The 11,365-nt window shown below is 43.2% G+C and overlaps 1 protein-coding gene across 5 annotated transcripts in view; it reads right to left on the minus strand.

Annotated features, from left to right (window-relative positions):
• The window catches only part of STK4 (serine/threonine kinase 4), a 96,260-nt gene extending 87,731 nt beyond the window's left edge, over positions 1-8,529 (minus strand). For 2 of the 5 annotated variants that reach the window (XM_057701627.1, XM_057701631.1), the window contains exons 1-2: positions 8,402-8,529; positions 3,162-3,242 (exon numbers count right to left, since the gene is read on the minus strand). In XM_057701627.1, the coding sequence (XP_057557610.1) occupies positions 3,162-3,242; positions 8,402-8,436 (116 nt within the window). In that variant the 5' untranslated portion in view covers positions 8,437-8,529. Of the gene's footprint in view, positions 1-3,161; positions 3,243-8,401 lie in introns of those variants that run through there. The other 3 variants (XM_057701628.1, XM_057701629.1, XM_057701630.1) reach the window with 3 other exon arrangements.
• Positions 8,530-11,365: the final 2,836 nt, after the last annotated feature.

Consider the following 11,365-nt stretch of genomic DNA (forward strand, 5'->3'; position numbering starts at 1 on the left):
CCCTGGTCTATAGCTGGCTATGTATCCTTATATTTAAAAAACTAATTTTCATTCATTATTCTTATATATCTGAAATGGAAAGGAGAGGTTCCTACATGCACTTACTTAGCAATCTTGACACCCTCTACGCCTCCCTATGCTATCTTAACAGCCAAGAAAACTCCAAGAGCTCACATGAACAATTAAGATTCATAATTCCACAGACTGTACTTACAGTACAGAGGATTTAGAAGGCTTCAGCAGTCAAGCTCCCTTATAGGCAAGTCCCTTAAGACCTAATTCCCTACGACAAAAACTACAGTAACTCAATGAATTTTAACTGTCAAAGAACAAAGATGGTGGGGGAGGAGGTGCTTCACACATGCTATGCAAGGCAAGGGTCAACGTAGAAAAATAGAAACTATACAGTATTCAAGGCCAAATTAATCAGGCATAACTCTTAACAATACCACTCACTAGCTATGAAACCATGGGCAAGATGTTTTGTTATTATCCTAAGATTAAAAACTTAAATGAGTCAACGTGTAAAACTTGAAGTGTAAAAGAAAAAAAAACGGCACTAGGCTCTAATTCAGAACATCTTCCGAGTGCTGCCCACCCATCCTGGTCTGGAGCTTTGGCTCTGCTCTGCCACGGATCTACATCCTCAAAACGCAGAATGGCTGCAGCCTCGGGAACCCGATACAATCTTTTAGCCAGAGCTCATTTCACAAGGCCCAAGCAGTGAGAGTTCACAATCCAGTCATCTTCCAGGACCATTTACGGATGGCACGGCCGTTTGTGTTTAGGAAGGAAGCGCAGTTCGGGTCTTCCTCTGGGATTTTGCTCATTAAATGAAACTTGTTTGGGCTCATTCAGTCAGGATGACAGAAATCCAAGCACTTGTAGTATCATTTAAAAAAACAATATGATGATAACATGGGAAGATCTGAAGCTTTATTTGTTTTCTCTCTGGTGATCTCTTTATAGGGAAATTTCCCAGGTCCTTAATGAAGACAGCCACAGACCTAAAACATAATTTAAAATAATCATAATTAGCTGAATATCTCCTTATTTTATATTCCTGATCACTGTCTGTAGTTTTCTTTTGACATTCCCCAAACCCAAACAACCCAAACAGAGCTCCCTTCAAGAACACCTAAAAATACTTTAAGATTTAAGACTTAACTTTGATTTGACATGATAAGATCTGAAAAATGCTTCAATTGATATATTTAAAAATAAAATAATAATAATTGCCACTTACCAAGACCTTATTAGGTGACAAACACTGTACAAAGTACTTTACTCCCATTATCTCATGAAACACTCAACATATCCCTAAGAGGGAGATGCTAATATCCCCACTTTAGAGCTGAGATTTGTGAAGCTTCAAAATATTCAGCAATTTGCTCAAGCTCACTTGTTTATTATGACTAATAAGCAGTAGAGCGACTTTTAACCCAGGTCTGTCTGACTTCAGAGTCTATGTTATTACTACTGTAACCCACTTTCATTAAAAAAATGAAAGAAACAGTAGGTTACATACATAATCAGTTATGCCTACCACTCTTTATCTTATTCAAAGTATAACCTGTGAGCATAGTTAGATTAAGGGCCTTGGGCTCATTGCCTTGAGGAAAATACCAAGGATATCAAGCTAGAGCTGAAAATGGCAGGCAAGAGACAGAGGGACTTTCTTTCCCCCCATACCTTTAATGATGCCAAGTCAACTTGTGGTTTCAGATTCATCCTGTACTTGTCTTTTAGCAGCACAGCTGGTGTCATCTTTTCCTTCCCTTCTCTGCTTGATTTCTTGCTTGATTCCAAAGAGTATTTTTCCAACTTACAAAAAGGTGATGACTAATGTTTTTCACAAGGAGGCAATCCATAAAAACCTATTCCGTGTAATCCAGGATGGGGTTTAACACTGTGTATCTATATTAGGCATAAATAACACTAAACTGCAAAATAATCTAATGACATAAAAGCTGATTTTAAAGAACAGATATTAGTTAGACATTTTTGTTAATTAGACATTTTTATAAGTTAACATTTCAGGTCTTCTCTTCAACCAGAAGTACTCGCAAGAGATTTTATAAAATACACATACACCCATGTTTATTTGCTTATATATGCATAAACTTCCCCTGAAGAACACATAAAAAAATGCTATACTGGTTGCTTTGGGGTAGCTGAGAGATAGAGACAGGAGGCAGATTTTTTTCACTGTAACACTTTGACCCTTTCTGAATTTGAATCATGTGACTTGATTACCTATTCAAAAATGAACAACAAAAATTTAAGAAAGGGTGTCTAATATTTTAATGTCTTGGTCATTACAGAAAAAGAAATAAACGTACAAAGAAAAGATTAAATTAAAAGTATATGTAAAAGTATAAAAACTTATAATGTAACCTTTACTGTATTAGGAAAGCCAATGATGGCTACGTCTATTATCAAATATCATTTCATCGGTATTTTATAAACTCATTCACAAATCTGTGTTTCAAGAAGTCCTCTGGTTCCCAACCTGGGACTCCGGATCTCTTAGGAAGCTGTAAAGGTATTGACAGTCCTCGATTTATTTACTGTATTTCCCAAAGCTGTACTAACTAAAATGCTGAATTCCATTTTTTTTTTTTTTGCCCCACTGTGTGGCATGCAGGATCTTAGTTCTCTGACCAGAGATGGAACCCACACACCACTTGCAGAGGAAGCGCACAGCCTTAGCCAGTGGACTACCAGGGAAGTCCCTCCATTGTTTTTTTTAATGAAACAAGTTATTGCATATCTCTCAGAAGCTATGAACTGAAAATTAAAATGTCTGATTAATAAAAAAATTTTAAATGAAGTATAAACTAATTGGTGTCATCTGTTAAATAGATAAAATCATGCAAACCACAGATTTTACAAGAGAGAAAACAACAGATGTCCATGGTGTTGAAAAGACCAGGTATCACTAAATCTGTCTATAGTAGTGATCGGGGGAAGAGAGAAAGGGCATTTCAAGCTGTAAATTTACCTCCCACCCTACCCAGAGCAGTGCTGATAGGCAACATTCCCCTTTCTTTTCCTTAGTTTTGCAAATTATTGCCATGAGAAAGGTTCACATCCTTCTGGTGTTAGGGCAGAAAAAAGATTGGGACCTACTAGTCCACCTACATTTTCTATGCACTCACCCTTCTCCGAGTTTCTCTAAGACATCAAACACTTCTTCTGGTTGTTTAGTTAAACTATCTTCATCCAATTTTTTCAGCTGCCTGTGGATGAGGAAATTGAAACATAAAATACATTTTACTTGCTAGCAACTAGAACACAAGATGCATTATTTATTTTACAATTAGCATCTTAGGAATTTCTCTACAAAGTCTTCACTGGTAAATGACAATAAAGGCAAGCTCAGAGGGAAGCTGAGGGGCTGCTCTATGGAAGTGTTACACATGTCCTCGGTCACCCTAATGAGAAGAATCAGGACCAGAGGGTAAAGAGCTACCAAGAGGCTGACTTCAGTTCCATAGGTGTAAGAATTTTCTAACAATAAAAGATGTTCTGAAATGGTTCAGACTGCCTTAAGAAGTCCCTAGATTCCCACCACTGGAGCATCTAAACAGAAAATGAGTCCTCATGTGGCTGAAATGCTGTAGAGTGGATTTATTTATTTTTGCTTGTTTGTTTTTTTGGCACACGGGCTTAGTTGCTCCGTGGCATGTGGGATCTTCCTGGAGCAGGGATCGAACCTGTGTCCCCTGCATTGGCAGGCAGATTCTTAACCACTGCGCCACCTAGGAAGCCCAGTGGATTTAAGTATTAGCTATAACCTTCAGAATCCATTTAAATCTTGAGATTCCATGAATTAAGATGGTATAACTCTCTGTTCAGAAAAGACGTTTAATGCAAGCTTAGCTATGAACTGAAACGTGGTCTTAGACTGGAGTCCAAGTAAGACACAGAAGAGTCTTGCTCTCTAATAGCAAGATTTTGGTACTTTTGTCGAAACACGTGGATTCTGTAGGTATCACAGATATGGAGAGTATACGCTCAGACATGATCAAAAGTAAAAAAATAACCAGGCAGGTGGGAGTTTCAAATACTCTCAGCAAGATTCTCCAATGGGCAGTCGTGTACCTGACTATTTCCCAAAATCAAATATAGATGCTGCTTACAACTTTCAGGTAATTTGGATTTTTCTGACTATGACAAACATGGGAGGTTATCAATTAAGAATAGGGTTTTAAAAAAAAACTCTGAGACCTCTAAAAATTACCAACAGGCTTAAAGGAGGAGTTTGCTAAGGAATATGTGTGTGTGCATGCGTGTGTGTGTGTGTGTGTGTGTGTGTGTGTGTGTTCTACACAATGGTTTCCTGAAACTACAAAGGACAACAAAGAAAGGAGAGCTCAGGAAGTGGTGAAATATGCAAGTAGTGCACTGGAAATTTCTTTGTAAAGAAAAAAGTTTAAACTAGCTGGACAATACCAATTTTTACAAGAAAACACTTGAACTAAAAAAAAATACACACACACACACACAAATGTGTACATTCCTAGAAAAAAGGGGAAAACCATAAAAGAAGCCAAAAAAGAAAACACACCTGAACACATCAAGTGTATCTACCAACAAACACTGATCTCCAAAAGACAATCTTAGGATTTTATAAATATCAAAGACTAGAGAAATGGAGAACTGCCCCAAGTCAGTAATTGCCATAACTTGAAAATTAACCAAAAAAATGACCACACCGACCTTTGGAAATCAAAAGGTCCTAAAAATTAAATTCCAATGACATCACAAAAACTCCCAACTTCAAAACAAAAAGGGCTGAAATGAAACTCCTCTTCAATGTCAGAAGTGAAATTTCCACGAACTCAGAAATTAGAATGAACATCTCATAACACGGGGCAGGGGGTGGGGGTGGTTTGGGCGAAGCACTGAATTTATATCTGTTTGAACAATGGACAATACCTCATCTCTCAAGTATAATTAAAGTTTTATAAACAGCTTATATAAAGGAAGATCAAATGTGTTCCTTTGAAGTGGTGACTTCGTGGTTTACAACAAGCAAAATTCACTACTTCAACTATTACAGAGACCACAGCATAACAAAGGAAACGGCCACTGCCATGAGAGACAGCTGCAGGCCTCTGATAATACTTTGACAGACAAATTTTATACAAGCGCTCAGATACTTCTTTAAAACAATCTAAGTGGGGTTTCATTTGCTTTCGGTCTGGGCTTAAGGGATCTTTTTATCTCTGGTGCCTGAATCCAGAGGTGGTCAATAAGAACATTTGTTAAATGGATTAATGAATGCAATGATGAGAATCAACCTTTCTCAGCAATCTTCGTGAGGTTTCAAAACGAAAAAGAATTTCACCCCGAAAAAGTATTACTATGGAAAATCTTTTGATAAGGGACTTAATGCTATTTTCTACATGCATCTTCATGGAAGAAGCACTGTAACCAAACAGCCCAACTCTGATGACTCAGCGCTCTCGGCTGTACTTCCCCAGGTCCTAGGTAGTTTCACTGCTCGCTCATAACTCAACGGGCCTGGCCAACACAGTCACCATGGACCAAACACAGGTGGATGCTCTTCTCCTAAGTCAGATGGCCACGTGGATGGCCAGCATCCCGGAAATGGACTCTACACACTCCACCACACCTTTAGTATCTAACGGCAACTCACTTTTTAAAATCATAAACTCCTACGTAAACCATCAACTTTAATCTATCGCCATTCACTTAGTCACACACAAATGTCAAACTCAGGGACATAAAGAGCATTTCCTGCATTGGGACTGCTTTCCTTTATTGGAAACACATGCCATCTGAATCTCTGAAAAGACACCTGTATCTTTGCAAACACAAATAAGAGTGTTTATGAAGTGGTTAATCTCTGGTTTGGCTAACTCCCAAACCTCTTTCTCCCATCTTACAACTCTTGTAAGGTCCATTTTATTTACATATACCTATCCCTCTTTCCATGCAGAATTTGTTAAGAGTTACAACAAATATATAAAATAAATGGATGAAGTTTTTTACTGAAATTAAAAGTAATGTGAGTAATGTGTTTCCCTCCCCCAAACCCCTCAAATTCATGTTAAAGTCCCAACCCCCAGTACCTCAGAATGTGATTGTATTTAGAGACAGGGCCTTTAATTAAGATAAAAATGAGGTCACATGGGTGGGCCTTAATCCAACATGACTGGTGTCCTTATAAGAGGAGATGAGGACACAGACAGGTACAGCGGGAAGACCATGTGAAGGCACAGGAAGGAGGCAGCCATCTACAAGCCAAGGAGAGAGGCCTCGACAGAAACAACCCTGCTTGATGCCTTGATCTCAGAATTCTAGCCTCCAGAACTGTGAGATAATAAACTGCTATTGTTTAAGTCACCCCATCTGTGAAACTGAGATGGCAGTCCTAACAAACAGACACAAATGATAATAAAGTTAATTGGCTGCAAGTAGGACAGTTTACTAGTTATGATGAGCAGGAAGGCACCAGTCATTCAAGAATTCAGCCCTGCAACGCTTTTCTCTTTATTTTTAAATTTTTAAAAATTCTCTAAATTTTCAAAATCCAAAAGGCCCAGGAATGAGTGTGCCAAAAACCAAAAACGTTTACTTTTTTGCCTAAGATTATACAGCACAAGGCAAAGGCAGAAACAAAACTCAGATTCCTAATCCTCTTTTCAATTAAACCAGGGCCTTGGGGAAAGTATGAACATATTTCAGAAGGAAATATAACCAGTGTCCATTTATAATTGGATCTATGGTGCTACAGCATATATCTGCTAACATACACAAGGTCCTGTGAAACAGGGGTACTTCCAGAGAAGCACCAGAGTAAGGTAGCCAAGAGCATGGATTTTGGACCAGACTACTTGGATTAAAATCCCAGCTCTGTCACTTAGTAACTGTGGGACTTCTGGCCAATCACTAACCTCTCTGGGCCTCAGTCTCATCATCTGTAAACTAGAGATACAGGTGATAGGACTGTTGTGAGGGTCAAATGAGTCAATGATAAGTTGAACCACGTGAAACTACTATTTTTGTAGATCAAAAATGGTCAAATATCAGCAAATGCATATGGCTCAACAACAGACATGGAAAGCACTGAGAATAGTGTCTGGCACCCAGTAAGTGCTAGGTGAGTGCAATAATCATTTTATTTCAAACTCAGCATACTACAGTAGGGTGAGTTGAGTCTGTCCCAACTAGCTATTTGCCTTCTGCAGTGTTTGTGCACTTCAAACAAAGCCAAGGGCACAGCCCAGGCTGTCGATCCCTTCCCTCCACCTCTCCACTGCCCCGCACTCCCACACACTGAACACTTCCTACTTTAGAGCTCAATCTGCTGCAGGAAGTCAGAGGTCTCTGTGAAATTGAAGCAAACTGCACTGGCACCTCAATCTCTACTCTTGATTTTTCTCCATATGTGGCAGAGGGAGAGAAGACCCTGGTGTCCACACAGCAAATCACTAATACAACTGCAACCAACTCAGGGGATCTGAGTTTCTAGGATCAGCCCTCCCCAACCCCCCAGACCTTGACTTAAAACAATTTCCAGGGAGCGATATGATTTGGAGCTGATACAAAACAATAGAGACCTGAAAAGGGCATGGTCTGGCCAGATTCAGTGACCCAGATCTAGAGCAAAGCAGGAAACACACAGGAATGTGTCTTAATTCTTCTGGGCCTCAATTTGCCCATCCTGAAAATAGACTCTTATTTCCCTATCTACCTCCCAATGTTGGATGTGAGGAAAATTAGGAGGAACCTGGTTATCAGGGATGAAAGGTGTCATCATCTAGAGTGGGGACACTACCAACAACATCTTCAATGCTGTCCTCCACGAAGCCTCCTTTGGTAGACGGTCCACCTTTCTCGGCACATCTTCAAGCCTCAGGCACAAAGCTTTTCCCCTCCACAGATCCTCCCCACCGCACCCCTCGAGTGGGACTCCCTCCCTTAGAAAGTCTACTCAGCTCTCCTCTCTACTAGTCCCCGACCCATCCCTTAGCCAGAACCCTCATAGGTTCTCATCCTGCTTCAGCATCCTCCCTACCTCAGTGAGTCCCATCCAGGATAGTCTTTTCCCAGTGGCCCCCGCCCTCAGCAGGTGCTCTCCCTAACTTGTCCCCACGTTCCCCAGCAGCTGCTCCCCCCACTTGTCCCCCCCTTCCGCCAGGATGTCCCCCCACAGCAAGCGATCTCTCTAACCAGCTCCACGTTTACCCCCCTCGGCCGGACCCCTCAACCGGCCAGAGGTCCCTCATTCAGCAGGTGCTCTAATCAGCCGGATCTCGCCCTGCAGGTCCTTCCCCTCCGGGGGCTCGCACACCCGTGTCTCCCCTCCTCCAGTTCCCGCCTTTCCCTCCCCCCACCCCCTTCCTCTTGGCCAGTGGCCCCTCACCGGCGCGGCGGGTTCCTGAGCTGCACCGTCTCCATGGCGCTGCCGGCAGCCGCCCAAACCCACTCACTGCTCCATCCTCCCCCGAGACCTCCTCGACCCCGCCCCGCAGACCCTCCCACACTTCCGCTTTCCGCCCCTACCGGAAGCGGTGCGCGGGGGGAGCGGGGCCGCGAGGGCCGGACCTGGATCACGTGGTGTGGGCCCGAGTCACGTGGCGCGCCGAGGCGAGGACCCGGAACCGCGGAGCAGTAGAGGCTCTTCCCGGGGGGACTCCTCCTCAGTCACGGTCGAGACGGCGTCCTTGTCTCTTGCAATACTGTTCGCCGAAGACACTCTGGCCCGAGACCAAGAATCCATCTGTGCCTCGGTCCTGGCCCCTCATTTCTCAGACGGAGATATTGAGGCTTCTCGCGAAGCACAGTCTTGATAAGAAGTGTCGATTCTTAACCAGCCAATTTCTACGCGATTCCTGGGAAGCGCTGCTGCAGGGACCCCTGGAGATATTTGTGGGTTTCTACAGTTCTTACCTGGTTGAATTCTTGTTCCAGGTGGAGGCTGGAACGTGCATAACTTCTTCTTGGGAGTCACAGACCATAAGCGTGCAAATTGCCCCACCCTCTTAAGAGCCTTACATTTGAGTGAGTTTGTGGACATAAAAATAGCTAATATTTTTTAAGCGCTTACCATGTACTTGCTTTCATACATTATCTCATTTAATCCTTATATCAAACCTGCAACGTTATCCCCAATCTTATCTATTAATTATTTGACACTGTTTATCACGTTCTCGGCACTCTACTACTGTGAACTTATTTAATATTCTTAGCAACCCTCTAAGGTAGGTACTATTTTTACCCTCATAGGGCTAGAGAGGTGAAGCTCACATAGTTAAAAGTATAGGTTTGGGGATTTAAATCCAGGTGGATCTGATCCCAGAGCCTGCACCACCGAACTGGACAATCCCTTGGACCCTCTGGTTAGGCATGAGAGCCAGAGCTTCCTCTCCACTCGGAGCTCCAGTTCCAGCTAGGGAAATTCTTAAACCCTTAGTTGCCACCACCATCAGTGAGGATTAAGAAAATGGAAGATCCCAGTTTACCCATAGGGAAAGTTACCCAAAGCAGCCTCTTACTGTTTTTAATTGTCCAGCTTTTCTCAAAAGTATGGCATCTACAAGACTTAACACCTGAGCAGCCACCTTTCAGGGTCCCCCAGATATGGGACCCCATATGTTAAAAGCAGAGTAATGGAGCCATTCTCCTGATAAAAGAGGAAAACATTTACTGAGAATCTACTGTGTGCCGGGCACAATTCTAAACTATCACTTAATCCTCAAAATCCTATGAAGTAAGAATTATTCCCGTAATTCCACTGCTCCATGGTGTCAGTCAGCATTTGGACAAATCCCTGCCCAAAATGGCTCACTCACGTGGCTGACAAGTTGGTCTCGGCTGTTGGCTGGGAGTCCACTTGGTGACTGGGCTGGGTGGGGGGGGGGCCTGCATTTTTCTTGAGCCTCCTCACAGAATAAAGGCTGGGTTCTAAAGTATATTTCTGGGAAGAGCCAGGAGGAGGCTGTAATGCCTTTTAATGGCACAGCTTTGGAAAGTACATAACGTCATTTCCACTGTTGAATGGGCCCCCAAAGACACACCCCGTTTAAGGAAAGTGGACATAAGATTCCATCTCTCCATAGGAGAGTGGCAAGGTTCTGGAAGAGCATGGCCAAGGGGCTATACTGCTTCAGCCATTTGGGGAAAATACAACTTGCCTCAGGTATACTTGTCTGGTGTACCGCTTAGAATATATTCAGTTTTAAGCAACCGAAAAAGAAAAAAATCTAAATGGTGGCTTAAGGCACCATGACATTGGTTGGGCTGAACCCCACAGGGCTGTGCTTGCCCAGCTTCAACACTGAAGAAAGAGCCTGGAATCAGCAACAGAGACATCAAGTTTAATGGAAGGAGAATCTTGCAAGCAAGGTCCTGGAGTGACACCCCACCATGTGCAGCTCATGGCAGGCAGGACATGGTGGCAGTGTTTGCTAGAGAAGGGGGTGGGCAGGGCAGGGCAGGGGGATTACAAGTTACAGGGGAATTGATGGCGGGTAGGCTCATTAGTTACCAGGGAAACCAGCAGATGGGCCGCCCCTCACCACCCCTTTGATAAGCTATCTTTAGCTGGGGCCTGGGACAAGTATGTAGGAACATCAATCATGTGAGTAAGGTGTAGGTGAAGCAGGCACTCTTGAGTGGCCTGACCATACAGCATACTGCCACCATGTCCTGCCTGTTATGAGCCGCACGTGGTGGAGTGTCACATACAGCATTTCTTGTTTATTACTAAGAAGTCCAGAAGTCAGCAGTTCTAGGGTTGATTCAGTGGTGGCACTACCATGTCGATTTTGTTTTTCCCCTCTGGCTTGATTCAGCATGTTGGTTTTTTGTCTTTTGTTTTCTGGCTGTGTTGGGTCTTTGTTGCTGCGCACGGCTTTTCTCTAGTTGTGGCGAGCAGGGGCTACTGTTCGTTGTGGTGCGCGGGCTTCTCAGTGCAGTGGCTTCTCTTGTTGCAGAACACAGGCTCTAGGTGCGCAGGCTTCATTAGTTGTGGCACAGGGGCAAAGTAGTTGTGGCTTACGGGCTCTAGAACACAGGCTCAGTAGCTGTAGCACACGGGCTTAGCTGTTCTGCAGCATGTGGGATCCTCCTGGACCAGGGATTGAACCCATGTCCCCTGTATTGGCAGGCAGACTCTTAACCACTGCACCACCAGGGAACTCCAGCCTGTTGGCTTTTTGTACTTGTGCTTATTGACTCGCAGTTGCAAAATGGCTGCCACGCTCCAGGTATCATGTCCTTAACCCAACAGAAAAAGAGAAAAAAGGCTGTTTTGAAGTCCTGTATCTCTCTCCTATCAGGGAAGGAAAACTTTCCCATAAGCACCCAGCACACATCCTTCTATCTC

Source organism: Hippopotamus amphibius, chromosome 12, assembly GCF_030028045.1.
Source record: "Hippopotamus amphibius kiboko isolate mHipAmp2 chromosome 12, mHipAmp2.hap2, whole genome shotgun sequence".
Classification (NCBI taxonomy): Eukaryota; Metazoa; Chordata; class Mammalia; order Artiodactyla; family Hippopotamidae; genus Hippopotamus; species Hippopotamus amphibius.